This window comes from Triturus cristatus, chromosome 2_2, assembly GCF_964204655.1.
Source record: "Triturus cristatus chromosome 2_2, aTriCri1.1, whole genome shotgun sequence".
In the NCBI taxonomy this organism is placed as follows: domain Eukaryota; kingdom Metazoa; phylum Chordata; class Amphibia; order Caudata; family Salamandridae; genus Triturus; species Triturus cristatus.
Genome location: NC_140582.1, coordinates 851377998 through 851393055, shown reverse-complemented (window position 1 = coordinate 851393055; position 15058 = coordinate 851377998). Strand labels below are relative to the sequence as shown.

Here is a 15058-nt window from a genome sequence, read left to right as displayed (position 1 = left end):
AACACAATACGTTGGATATGGATATTCTTGGGTCAGATCTCACTGTTCACAAATGAATAACCCAGGCATCTGTAACGATTATTTACATAACCTGTATGACCCGGAAGAGCTTTGAGAACTCGTGTGGAATGTAACTGGGTTGGGTCAGAGGCTTAAAAAATTTATTGTTTTATGCTTCCTTAGTAGACATTCGCTAAATGGAGTAAAGTTGCGAGAAACTCACCTAATGGGTAATACTTGGAAGTTCTTAGAAGGTACTCAATATAATGGGTTCGCAACAGGGCTGAGGGTAATGTCAATTCTTGTTAAAAAGAAAAAAATCACTTAGGCACTGGGATAGAGACCTGGACACTTCTGAGTTCCAGGCTATCTCTTTCCACCAATGATGGATTGTGGGAGGTGTAAAGATATACCTTAACCTGCAGGGGCCATATCTGACCATTCCCAGCTTGTGGTGACATTTCAATTCAGGACAATCTATCGATTAAACAACTGGAGAGTAGATACAATGGAGTTACATGACAGGGAAGTAGTGCAATAGAATAGTCACTGAAAACGTAAGTTACATCTAAATTGGCTGTGTCATTGTGAGAGGCATTTAAGAAGGTCCCGAGGAGGACTGCCTTATTTGAAATCTCTGAGAAAATGAAGACAGGAGTCAGAGAGGGAGTGGCTATCATAGAAGAGCTTGTGGTCTTGGAGAAGTGCTATTTGATTAGCAAAACAACAACTCAGAGTGTATCACCAAAATCCGCCACTCCCTGGCCTTCTGTGATGGCAAAACAAATAAACTGATTTCAAAGACAAATAACGTAAAACATAAGGTCTAGTATAACATGCCCAATATGGTACAGGAAGACAACACTTCATGATCGCCTTCAAACAACTGAGTCCCAATTTAAGGAACTGGTCAAAACTAGTGAGCATGCAGATTTCTCATCAAACCCCTGAACTGCACAAACCTCCCCAATAAGAACCAAACTTACTTCACAAACTTCAGGTACATTCTATTCCATTCTCAAGACCTCTTACATCAGAAAACATCCAGAACCCAACGAGTATGTTTTTTTTTTTTTTTTTTTTTTTAGAGTTTTATATAGCGCGAACTGGACCGAACACATCTGGTATCAGAGCGCTTTACATGAGCACCAGTTTCGTTACAGATGGACACATTATTTTTTTAGGCACGGGGAGATTAAGTGATTTGCCCAGAATCACAGAATGTTGAGCTTCGTTGCCGAGACTCGAACCCAGTTCCCCAGCTTCGGGGTCGACCGCCCTAGCCGTAAGGCTACATCCTCTCCCACAGTTACTTGTGGACATATAACCAATGGCCCATTCTTAGGAAAACGTATTAAACAAGTGGCCTTCAGCGAGATCACTCACGTTATAGAGGAAAACAATCTACTGTCTGACCATCAAAAAGGTTAGGCCAGGGAAAAGTTCCGACTACACATCTATATCCACTGGGATGATCTGAAAGCGATTCCGGACAGAAATGGAGCAGCTGCACTACTACTGCTGGATCACAAGACAGCCTTTCTCACAGTCCACAGCCGACCTTACTATTGAGGCAAGAGCAGCATGGCATCCGCAGAAGCATCCTAAACTGGATTTCATCCTTATCTATACAGCAAGTAGAGAATCCTACTGCTCCACCTATTCAACTAAGCTCCTTTCAGCACTGACTTAGGTGTTCCTTAAGGCTGGATCATCTCACCACTCCTCTAACTTCTACCTCTCCCTGCTACTGGACATAATCAAGTGCTTCAACCTAACTACAGCAATAAAAGAGATCATCCTAAAGTTAGAAAAACCAAAAGATGGAGGCACGGAGTTTGAGCACTGAGCCAGCCTGACTAACCACATTAAACTTAATTGTAACAAAACGGACAGCCTGACCAGTGGAGAACTAAAGAATGACTATCCTTGAACCCATACCAGTTACATCAACTCAATTAAGAAATGTGGGAGTCATCTAAGGCTCAGGGCTTTCCTTGGTCCTACAAGTGAAACAAATCCCATGGGGTCAGATGTGCTAACATTTAATTTGGAAAAGGTGGTCGCAAACTGCAAACAGACATTTTGTGAATGAAATCAGATTTTGCGTTCGTACCTATGTACGAATAGGCTGGTTAACAAAATAAGGATCCGGAGTGGGACACAGTTTAACTCAACTCATCAACACCTATGAGTTAGGTCTCAAATTGCACGCACAGGGATGATGAGGTGACCAGCTAGGGACAGCAGGCCACAATGTCTTTGAATAAATTAAACTTAAAAAAACAAAATGCAGCCCGTTTTTCATAAATGGAAATTGGATGCTCTTGAAAACAAAAGTCTACTTTAAAAAAAAGTTTGTTTAAGAGATGGCAGTGGTCTCCTGGAACCTCAAAACAACACACTAAAGTACAGAAACAAGAACACTTCAAATACACAAATAACAAAATATTTAATTACCAAACCAAAAAAATAGAAAAATCGACATTTTAATGGGAAGGTTTCAGCTTTTCAAATGTATTTTTATTTCTAAAAGATGAAGCAATATGCTAGACTCTAGTATATCACGGTCTTATTTGCTATTAATACATGCTTTCTTCTTATCTATGAATACCATTCTTCAGCTGAGGTCACCACTTCTCTTTGGGTTTTTGTTTGTTTAACTTGTGCGCTCCCACAAATCAAGATAAGAATAGCGATTTAATTTTTTTGCCTCTAATGTGAAATTTCTTCACATTTACAAAATGCTTCAATGTTAACCTGTATGTATATAGATTTTAGAAATCTGCCAATATTATTTAAACTTCAAAACAGGCATGGGCCCCCTAGGAAGCCTCTGGTTAAGAGTCACTGGTCTAGATTATGCAAGAGGGCTCTACCTAGGGGGGCCCCCTCTTTTTACAACAGAGGCTGTAGCAGGATAGCCCCTTCACATCCCATCATGGGAATGGGTCACACCACTGCCCCAAGCACTTCACTGGCTCCATGAGAACAGATACTCCCACCTTCCTCTCTCTCTGCATTGCCCACAGCGGGTCAGCAATGGCAAAGGACCATGCTACCGCCAAGGACAGTCCCACAGGTACTGGCACAACAGAACACCTCAGCAGCTCACCCTTCACCAGAAAAATTAACACATTGGTACAGAATTCCCCATCTAGCAAGGACAATCCCTTGGAATTAAAGAAGTGGCAAGGACCCGGCTCTTCCTCAACAGGTGATCCACGGTCACCGAGAATAATAAACAGAAAGAACCACACACAAAGAGATGGCTTGGGATGGTTCTCACCCAAGATCACAAAACTGTTCCTACATAAGGATGGTGGGCACTGCCCAATGGGCCCCCTCTCTCACTCTGCCTTCTTGCACACCAGGCAGAAATGCAGCTGCACTATCACAGTGATACAAGAACAGCAATCCACTTCTTATTAGGCACAACGTCCAGGCTTCTCGCGTAAGCAATCCTCACAACCCAAACTCTCACAACAGCAATCATACTGACTGGAATAGATTCAGTGTTTTGGAGGAGGTGGATTGACTTACCCCAGAGGTAAACTCAAATTCTCACGCCATTACCGAGACTCCTACCTGGGCAGAGGCTACGGTAGAGAAAATACTGCAAGAAGACCCGACAGCCACCTTACCACCTGAACAGAGATCCAAGGAAAGGGTAATTAATGCTAATACCGGGGCTATTAAGGGCTCTGATGGCCCGAATCAATGCTGTATACAATTGGTCTCATGGAATATAGCTGGTATCAAAAACAAACTGCCCACCCCAGAGTGGGTAGGATTTATGGCCAAATTTGACATCTGCCTAATGCAGGAGACCTGGGCACTTGAAAATAGCGTTAGTACGACCTTTGCCACTTACGACATCTTGGCGTCATTCGCAGGCAAAAGCCGGCCTTCTGGTGGATTATCAATTTGGATAGCCACACACTTGGGAATTCAGGCCACCCAAATACCAACAAAATCCCTGGATTTCCAGTGCGTTCTTTTAAAACCCCCAGGTAATCCTCCAGTAGCAATAATAAATGTATACTCAAGACCCACTAAAAGCGGCAAAGAATCAACCGTATTTGGTGACCTGGCCTCATTTATTTCAGGGCTCGATCCCTCTATTGCCTTAGTTATTGGAGGGGACTTTAAGTGCCAGTTTGAACCGTTGGGTGAAGCTGAGTTGGGTGATCAGGATGAAGTAGATGAGCTGTGGCATATCCCAGCTCCTGACACTGTACCTGTAAGAGCCTGGACACCTTTGGCACTACAAATAAAATCCTTCTCCCTTGCAATGTCTTTGCGGGCATGCAATGGGAGATTGGACTCTGATCGCCCAGCAACTGGAACATTTAATCGATCTAACAGAGTCTCTATCATTGACTATGTAATGATTGAGGCCAAAAACTGGGACAAGCTGCTGGACTTCAGAATTGAGAAAAGACAGGACAGTGACCATAATGCGCTGATCCTAACCCTGAAGCCAGGGTCCTTTGGCCTGAAAAATAGTGAGACCAACCCTACTTTACTAACCCACCCCCTCGTATTAACTAATAACAGAAGGCGGGTGAAATGGCCACATTTGGCAAAGTCACCTTTACAACTTGCTAAAATTTACCAAATGGCCACGCCTTTTATAGCCCAGATGGCTGAAGGAAAAGAGCATGCACAAATACTGGATATCCATAAACAATTAGTTATGGTACTGGCTGATGTTTTCCATCCTGTAATTCGTACCAAGAGGCGTGTACCGAATAGCCACCCCTGGTATAATACTGTTTGTAGGAAATTATGAAAGGAACTTCTAACAGCAATCAAGCTAAAAAATAAGTCGAATATTAGAGCCCTTAGGAAGGCATATAAGGAGGAACTACAAAGGAGTTGGATGGACTGGGAAGAGGATACATGGGGAAAATTGAGGAATGCCCTGATGCTGAAGGACGCCAACGTTTTCTGGGCTCTAGTGAACAATACCATGAGAAATAGCGCGGAACCTTTTTTGCCAAATATTGCCCCCGCAGTGTGGGAAGCACATTTTGCGACCCTATATAGTTCTCCCTCGGGGGTAACATTGGTGCACCCAGTTGGTGAGAGGGCATTCCAACCGGATGGTTCTATTTGTATGACACCGAATCCGGACTTCCAGTGTGAGTCCAGAACACGAGGGTCTATGACACTTGCGGAACACACGGACCACTCAGGTACTAGGGCTGGGGTAGTTTCTGAAAGCACTGTTAGGATATCAATTAAGGAAGTAGAGCACGCCATCGCCAGGCAGCCCCATAATAAAGCACCCGATCTGGATAAAGTGCCCGGTGATCTTTTCCATTCCCAACCTAGAATCTGGGCACCCTATTTAGCTGCACTGTTTAATGCAGTGCTACAGGGAACTAATATCCCAGACACATGGGCCGGGGCTGAAATTGTCCCTATATTCAAAAAAGGTTCCCCCCTAGCCCCCTCAAACTACAGACCGATAAGCCTCCTGGATACCTCACAGAAACTTATGGGTCGGATCATCTTGGATAGAATTCTAGAATGGGCAGAAGAAAATAAAATATTAACCACTCTTCAAGCTGGGTTCAGAGCCGGGATTTCGACCTTAGACCAGCTTTTTAGATTACAGGTTCTGTACTGGAAGACGGTAATATTGGAGGGTGGCAGCTTATACCTGGTATTCGTAGACCTAAGGGCCGCTTTTGACCTTGTGCCCAGGGAAAACCTATGGAGGGTATTGGAAGACCTAAAACTCCCACCATACTTACTAGAAGTTTTAAAGCGTTTTCATAAAGGGAACTATGCCCAGGTACGCTGTGGGAAGAACGGTGATTTATCGGACCCTTTCCCCGTCACCAGAGGAGTACGCCAGGGTTGCGCCCTGGCGCCTACACTCTTCAGCCTTTACATAAATGGCTTGGTTGGTGACCAACGTCCAGGCTTCTCGCGTAAGCAATCCTCACAACCCAAACTCTCACAACAGCAATCATATAAAGCTCAAGCGTCCTATCCCTCACTTCTTTTCTCCACTATACACTTAAGTACAGGCGCAGAAGACAGGATAAAAGCGCCACTCTGGTCATCCCATGAGACTATAACACTTCCTACATTAACCACACTATACTCCATCCTCGTTCAAACTAAACACAACTTACAGTAACACATGCTACCCATCTTACAAAGCAGGTCAGCCTCCTGTCAGGGTTATGAAGCATTAGATCTACACTTACTGCTAAGCGCTTGGTCACTAGGCGCTGGAAGCGCCCTGAGCCCCCACCACTGGAAGCGTGGTTTCGCTCGCTCACAAATTGGGCGCAGGCACAAAGCACGGTTTTGTGCCATGAGGACGCTCTAGGACTTCCCAAATTCTCCAATAGCAAGCGCGTGGGACGCAATACTCCGGGACCTTTGAGTCACCTGGCGGGCGGGAAAGGAGCGCCGGACAACGCACACGGGTGCCGATGCAGCATTGGTAGAGTAGGCGGTGAAACACAACAGATGCACTCACAAGATTCAACAGCGAGACCATTGAACTGCCCTCGAATCCCAGTCCCCCTCACATTCACAGAGGCAGAATAACCCAGCAGGGTAAGGTGGATTTCGCTACCAACAGGGCGGTGGGTGGGCGACAGAGGCACAGAATGCCAGAGACCTTTGTTGGGCAAGTTCACGTACTTATCACCCCAACTTCCTACCCACCCGATTTCCCCCTACCTCTTGCTCCTCCTTCCCTACCTACCTGATCTTATACGCCCCCATTACGTCATGTACAAACGCAGCGACCATCCACAGCAGTAGTCGGTCTCGATATGCGCTAAGACAATAGACAGCAGAAAAGGCGCCAACACCAGACTTGTTCAGAATGCACTGAGGCTGCAACTATACATCATTTGTTGTCTATGTTGGAGATGTAACGGCTATATCCCTAAATATCCTACCAAGGATTGTACATGCATATGTTTTTATATGATGTTAACTTATAAAACGAATAAAAGAAATTTCAATCAAAAATTGAAGCATTATATCTACAAGCCCCGCAGTGGGAATGTGTTATACATCGTGGCATAGGCGTACTCGCTGTCGCCACTACATTTACCACAGTTCCTTGGGGCAACTTGCTGGTGTGACGAGCAGTGTGCGACCTACCTTTGCACAATTTATTACGGCTCCCTTGAGCCAACGGGCTGACGAGCCTTGGATCTGCACCTGCGCGCCATGAGAGGTACTTGACCTGTTTTAATTACGTTTTGGCAGTCCACACGGCACCCCTTACACTGACCTGCTCCCTGCTGACGAGAGGCAACTACCTCGAAACACGTGTCCAGGGATGGCTAACGCAACACATACTTTTCTTTATACATCGTGGCATAGGCGTACTCGCTGTCGCCACTACATTTACCACAGTTCCTTGGGGCAACTTGCTGGTGTGACGAGCAGTGTGCGACCTACCTTTGCACAGACATTCGCAAAGAGGAGTATGGCCAGAGAAGGACCCATGTACTTCAGGGCTGCCCCACTTCTGAGCGACGGAGCCCACAGCCCACTCGCCCGCAGAGGAGCTCTAGGAAAGGGCCCGGGCTTCACCGAGGAGCCAGGGGCTGCAAGGCCTCGCTCTGATCTGAGAGGAGAAGGGCTGGCTGCGAGCGCTGGGCTGTGCTCTGAAGCCAGGTGATCTCGTTACCCAATAAAAAGATCCCAGAACAGAGATATCACTCCACCCTTGAACTCCGCGTGACCTGGAACCGAGGAGATACTCTGGCGTGGGACTTCAATCTGCATTGTAATCTTTGCCTTTATCATGCCCGTCGGAAGGGGCGATGGCGGGTGAGAGGGCGGCGGCATTAGTCAGCAGGGCCCACGATTTCTCATGGCCCCACCCTCGTGCAGCAACATTTATTTAATGATTTTAAAGCAAGCATGCTGTATCTATTGATGACGAGGCATCTACCGTGGCTGATACCAGTAGAGGGCACCAGACGGTGTTAGCTTGCTGCCTTAGGCTTCGCAAAAACGTCTGGCACGCTGCCTTTCCTCCGAGACTGATTGTTCCTACTGACAGTCATTCCTGGCGCACCGTGCACTGGGGCCGCGCCCAGAACACCTGGCTAGCGCCCTCTGCCCTGTGTGCGGCCGCAGAGACCCCCTGGCGTGCGCTCCCGGGAGACGGAACTCTCTGGTGGCATAATACTGAAGTTGCGCACGCAAACCCAAACGTAATAAATGGGTCATAAGTACACTCTCTGGAGAGTTTCCTCATCACGTTCTTCTGGTTTAAAAATAAACACATTTTGCCATATTTAATGAATGGATAAAAAGTATGAAGCAAAAGATTCCGCTCAATAGTCCTTCCCAAAAAATGCAAATTCAGTCAAACAATATGCGAGAAGACAGCCCGAGGTGTAGAAATCCCAGCGCTCACGGCACATACCTTTTCCAAGTGACGGTCTCCAGGCAGCAGGCCTCCGGCGCGCGCTCCAGTCCCGGGGTGGCCTTTGGCAGAATTAAAGTTTGCTTCATCGCGTTTGTAGGGCGCGTTCAGCGCGAGGGATGGACAGCTTTAGACTCATGTCTGCACTTTTGTCTAAGGTTTCGCAATGCCTTCTTTTTTCACAGTAACCGGCTGGTTTGCTGTTTGTGTGTGACATAGCATACAGTATGTAGGCTTTGCGGCTTCGGAGATGTACTTCCCGATTCCTGCGGCAAGAGAACGTGTCCTCCGGAGCGGCCGTACCCAGAAATGGCTGGAGAGACGGGCGGCTGCTGCTCCGCCTCGACCGACTGCCTCCCGTTGGGGGAAAGGGATGGTGGGGCTGGAGCTCTCTAGCAAGGTCGGACTGGCCTACAGGGAAATCAGGAAGGGCCGGTTTGGTAGGTCAGGGTGTGGGCCGGTTTTCAGCCCGTTAATGGGCCCGTTTAATGATCTGGTGGGCTCATTTCTGCTGTTGATTTTCCGGATGTTTGCAGAAACATTGACCGCATCAAGCAAAAACCCATGCGGTCTATAGCTTCTATAGCGCTTAAACAGGGTGTCTTTACAAGACGAAAAACTACCCGATTTGTAAAGGTGAGCCACTTCTATTTTGTTCTTGTACTATAATTATATATATACACATTTTAATAATGCACGGACTTTAGGCAGTCTTTTTTTAACCTTGTGGTGTAACGGTGCCAGCCTTATATTGCGCAATGGAACCTGAAATAGCTCACCAGAAAGCAAGCAGCGCAGCATTTCCTACAGACCTTGGGCAATTGAGGACATGCTTTAAAGCCCATGCCCATTCAATCTCTGGCCTCTCTTCTTAAAGTATCAGCAAGGGCGCTCATCTGTTGCAGTGTTTGGTTTTTCAAAAGAGGATCCTGCCGACTAAATAATAAAATGAGACCCATATCTCACCGCATCATCATCATCTGATATTTCTATAGTAAACACCTGCCCTCCCTCAAAGGAACAGCAAGTTATTGTATGCTGGATTGGCAAGACCTCCACTGATGCCCTGTGCCAAGCTCCAGCTGGGCTAATCAGATCAAAAATATGGCAGCCCATACCCATGCAGAGCTTTAATGGACTAATGACCATCTTAAAATCAAAATGAGAGCAGCCAACCCCTCCATTTATAAAACATATATTGACTGGCATGCCATCGTCATTACTCTGAGAAGGCCCTGCGAACTGGCAGAGTGCCTGTGTACCTTTTCCTGAAAGGAGCTCCAAATGCAAGTGTCATCAGTGTACTGTTGGCACTGCGGAACGCGTCACCGAGTAGTATCTCCCAGCAGCATTTGTTAGGCACGCAAGAGCGGGCCGCCACATGTCAGGAGATACTGACACCAGAGTCGTGCATACTCTGGGACTCATTTCAGAGCAGCTCAAATGCACTAACCATAACACGACACACCAGACGCAGATAACTCTACCAGTGTACTTGTACATTAAGAAAATATTCAAAAGCAGAGCTTTTCAAAATAGTTTTCGGTGTCCGAGGGGTGGCTCCTCCCTTGGAGCGGAGGCCCACTTACATTGCCCCCAAAGCCATGTCTTGTAGTTCCTAAAAATACATATGATCTGTGCGTTTGTTAGACAAAGGAATCGGTGTCCAGACTGATTCTGGACACCCCACAGGATATGTCACCCTTTAGACCAGCCAGCTCACAGTGCCACTATCAGCCCCGAACCCTACCAATAGTTTCTGGGAACCACTGAACATGAAAACGCTTGTTCCTTCAGGGATCGTGGAAACAGTACAATACTTTTCGCTTAGTCAATCGTGCTCACTTAGTCTCAAAGAGATACACAGAATAAACGTTGGGGACGTTTTCAATAAGCATTTATTGCACTAGAGCCATTCTAGTTTAAAACATGTTTGCTGCCAATAGACAGAAGCAAATGTAAGAGATTACAAGAACCAACAGAGTAAATAGGAGATACATTTCTACCATGGTGCTAAAGCAATGAATATATGCAGGCATATATAAAAACAGTAATCTTCACGTACTCCTACGATGCGGACCCTACCTAAGTGTATCTAGCATGTATGTGGGTGTGAAGCCAAGAATCCCCTAGGAAAGAGCCAACCCCATTACCATTTTATTTTTCATCCCCTGTCCCGAACAGAGCATCAGGATGGGGGTGGGGCTGCTGCTGAGTGATAGCAGCATGGAGGGCTATCAATGCACTGTTTAAAGAGCGCATGTTTTTTGGGCCGGCCACCTTGCAACGGCCAGCCACACATGTGCACTTTAAGCATCTCTAACCCAGCTGTCTTAAAACAACTGGGATAGAAAAAGTGCAGGCTTCCAGAGCACTGTGGAGCGCCAAGTGAGGCCGCTCCCTCCAATCAGGGCTCTACTCTCATGCTGCATGGGAGCAACATCAGGAATGGCCAAGAGAGTTTTGTGGTGGCTGGACTGCTGTCGAAGAAAGAAGATGTCCGATGTGGAGGACATATTCGTCTTCAGATACGTTTTTTTAAAAAATATATTGTTTTTGCGCACCAGCCTTCCCTGAAATGTATAAACCCAGATTTGGGACACTCGATCAAGAGGTGACTGAAGCGTCAACTGTACCGCTACTCGGCCTTCTTGAAGCTAGTCAGTAAGGATGCATCAGTCATACTTGATTCAGCAAAATGGTTGATTGATTGATTGAAGCCCGTGAAAATTTAACTCAATTGCTACATCAGTAATTCCACAGCAGGTATAAACGAACAAAGTGGGATTCCGAAGCAACATTACCAGTAGAAATTAAATTATGCAAAATGGAACGTTGGTAACATAAGACTTACAACAATGGCACAGATTAGGCACAGATATTATAAATAAGACTGCCAAGAAATTATACCAACAGCATTTTTGAGGATCCCAATGTCTCAAAGTTCTGGCTGAGTCTCATACCCCAGACAAAAATTCTAAGAAAATGGGTACAGTGAATCCTTTGTGTCATATTCCCATACCAAGAATGATGTTATCCATAGCTCTCTGACTTTACACCAGTGCTCACACCACTGTGGAAGCCATGAAATACTAATGTTACACAGGGCCTACTGGATCCATGCCTGGCCAGCATTAAAACCTTGATTTATTGAGGTAAAGTTACACATCACACTCGGATAGGATGCCTAACGTCTTAAAGTTGGCGGTGGCATGCCACTGCTCAAAAGGCGATCGATGGACTCAAAGGGTCCAGCTACGTACGGAGCTGTCGCACAACTCCCTTTCCTGGGAGAAAATGATCATTGGACAAAAAACTTAACTGTCAAGTGGGCTTTTGTAAAAGTGCGAGGACAGGATTGGTTTTTGGTAGCTGTTATCAAGAAGCGATGGGTGCATCCTGATGAGGACATAGTGGCCCTTCAGAATTTGTCAGCGATGTTTAACAAAATCAACCCTAAGCTCCTATATTTATTCAGCTCCATCAGATTAGTATTATTAGGAACATGGAGACGATATCGTGGCACTGAAGCAGAAGCTGTATGGGGGTGTGCGAGTAGGAGTCCAGCTGAGTGGTGGTGTCTTGTAGGTTTGTAGAAGTTGATGTGGTTGTTGAGGTACTTGAGGCCAACGTTATGTAAAACTTTGTAGGTGTGTGAGGAGTTTGAAGCATGCTCATTTTTGGTTTGGGAGCCAGTAGAGCTCGCTGAGGTGTGGGGTGATGCAAGTGCGGGGTGGGTGGTAGAGGGTGAGCCTGTAACTGAGATTTGTATTATCTGGAGTCTTCTGGTCTGCGCATGAATTCCAGCATTGTGTCCATCTTATTGGTGATAAGAGTTGGGGTGACAGTTCGGCTAGTGCTGGTGGGGAGCCATGTTAAGAACCTTTTGAGCATCTTGAGTGTGAGGAAGTGGGAGATGAAGACTGCATTCACTTGGCCAGTCATGGTGAGTTGGTTGTTGATAACTATTCAGTTTCTTTGCATGGGTTTTTGAAGGAGTGTGGGTCTGAGTTTGGTAGACCATAAGTCTGAGCCCCAATGTGAGGTCCTTTTCCAAGGATTACTACTTCGGTCTTGCCTGTGTTGAGCTTGAGGCAGTTGGTTTTCATCCATAGTGCGGCTTTGGTCATGCAGTTGGAGAAATTTGTGGGGGTGTTTGACATTTTGTTGGAAAGGGAGAGTATGGGCTAGGTATCCTCAACATAGGATATGATGTTGATTCGTGGGCCTGGATGATGATGGCGAGTGGGGTCATGTAGGTGCTGAACAGGGTGGGGATTAGTGAGGATTCTTGTGGAACTCCGCAGATGAGGTTTACGGTGTCAGAGGTGAAAAGGGCCAGACTAATTGACGGACTGTGGCCTGACAGGAAGATAATGTGCCGAACAGGAAGGTATTGTGTTGAACACTGAAAATCACGTGTGTTCTGGATGCCCGGACCGCTACAGACCCTAAAGCACGAGTCATCAGGTTGCTGTTGTTTCAGTATTCTGATGGACACACTTTCAATCAATCAGATTAGGCTGTGTGTGACATCAATTCTGATTGGCTGCTGATAGCTAGTCATAAGATCCTGTGACTCGCATGCGGGCCAAGAATCTCTCAGTTGCTGGTGGGCCACTGCTGAATATAATATTGCCATGCTAATTGCTATCATTTAGTCTGAGGTAACTGAAACAAATTACATAGGAGGCAAATTTGCCCCATGAATGCCTTCTTACTGCAGACTGAAAGTATTCACCCAGCCTTACGCATCATCATCAATACAGCAAAATCCTTCTGGTATCAGAATTGACCTCACACAGCCGTTTTCTTCATAAAAATTCCAGGGGCAAGGTAATAGAAATCTACATACAATAATTGCAAAGTCAAGAAATAGCTCTGCAATATTACAAGGGGAAATTAATTTCAGGCTGAAGTGAAATACGGTGAGGGCTCCCAGTTGCAGCTCCAAGTGGTTTTAAAAAGGCATAATGTTCCATTAATTATGTTCCACATATTGCTATATTATTATTTCTGCTCGGTTGTATGATAGAAGCACGAATGATTTTACCACAGGTGCCAAAGCAACCCAACCACGAATGCATCTTAACCCCGCATTCCTATACCATGAAATTTCGTGGAATCGGCATGGATTGTAAAGGGATGTGTGTAGCTAATCTCGCCACTACCCCGCCTCCCCACACCACCCCTGCACTCTGTCCCTTAAACTACTGCAACCCCTTCCACTGCCCTAAAACCTACCCAACCACCAACCAACAGTAAAAACTACCCCAACTACACATTCCCCTCCCACTGCCCTAGGGCCTAAAAATCTACACTACCCGCGCCATCCCTTAAACTACGCCAACCCCTTCCACTGCCCTAAAACCTACCCCGGCCCGCCCTAAAAACGAACCCAACTACCCATTCAACTTCCACTGCCCTAAGCCCTAAAACCCTGCACCCTAACTTACATTACCCTGCACACCCCTGCCGTCCCTGCACTGTCCCTTCAAATACCTAAACTCCTTTCACTTCACTAAAACCTACCCGACCCCCAGCCCTAAAAATGATCCCAACTAACCATTCCCCTCCCACTGCTCTAAGACCTAAAACCCTACACTATCCTGCCCCCCTGCTGTCCCTTAAACTACCTCAACCCCTTCCACTGCCCTAAAACCTACCCGCCCTAAAAACAAACCGAACTACCCATTCCCCTCTCCCTGCCCTAATGCCGAGACCCCTGCACCCTAACTTACAATACCCTGACCCCTCGCACCCTTGCTTTGTCCCTTAAACTACCCAAACCCCTTCAACTGCCCTAAAACCTACTCTCACCCCCTCTGAGCACCAAAAAGAACACACCCCCACTTACCTCACTGCGGTGTCTTCCCCCTTCCGTCTTCTAGCAGCTACACCACGCACTGCCTTAACCACGTGGTTACCGCATTTGTGTGGTTACGGAAAGTGTGGTAGAGCTTGCGTAGTAGGAACACACGTGGTTCAGACCGCGGTGTTCCGACTGTTTCCCATTCTGTTCTATCTGCCGGAGTAGCAGTAAACAAACGTACTGTGCAAAAAGAAATTCCGGGTCTGGTGGCTTAGTGGACTAATGTCTCCACTGTAGGGGCCTGTGTTTGACCTCGTAGTCACAAGTTCCAATCCTATTGGGTCCACTCAGCCTTTCATACTTCTGAGGTCGATAATATGAGTACCATTGATTTGTGTAATTATAAACATCAGTTATTCAGCGCCAAGATGCCCTCTGGGTGAACGTGCGCTTTACAAATACACGTGATGTTATTTTACTATTCCAGCAACATTGTCCCACAGCCTTTCTGCCATGAAGTCTCTAAAAGTTCGAAAAATTATGGCTGCCAACTTTTATTTGCAGGGTCACACCTCTGGAGCTCATTAGCATGGTCAAGTTTTATTGATATTCATAAAGCAGCACAAAGACACCTCAAATGCAGACACATTAGAATGACAAGAACAATTGAACTGTTACCAATGAGGGTCTGTACATAGTATGGCCGCTTGGATGATGCAACAGGAGGCATCGGATCAAACAATGTGTAAATAAAAGAACAGCATGAACTACCAGACAGTAACAAACACTACTACAATGTGATTACTCCGGTAGTATGCGTG

General features: G+C 46.2%; 1 protein-coding gene across 17 annotated transcripts in view; it reads right to left on the bottom strand.

Annotated features, from left to right (window-relative positions):
• Positions 1 to 15058, bottom strand: part of RBM47 (RNA binding motif protein 47) — a 341878-nt gene that overhangs the window by 102248 nt on the left and 224572 nt on the right. Inside the window, exon 1 of one of the 17 annotated variants that reach the window (XM_085642204.1) lies at positions 8426 to 8632. The exons of 11 other annotated variants lie outside the window; for them this stretch is intronic. In XM_085642204.1, coding sequence (XP_085498330.1) covers positions 8426 to 8514 — 89 coding nt within the window. In that variant the 5' untranslated portion in view covers positions 8515 to 8632. Of the gene's footprint in view, positions 1 to 7446; positions 7658 to 8425; positions 8633 to 15058 lie in introns of those variants that run through there. 5 more of the 17 variants (XM_085642222.1, XM_085642205.1, XM_085642207.1 and 2 more) reach the window with 5 other exon arrangements.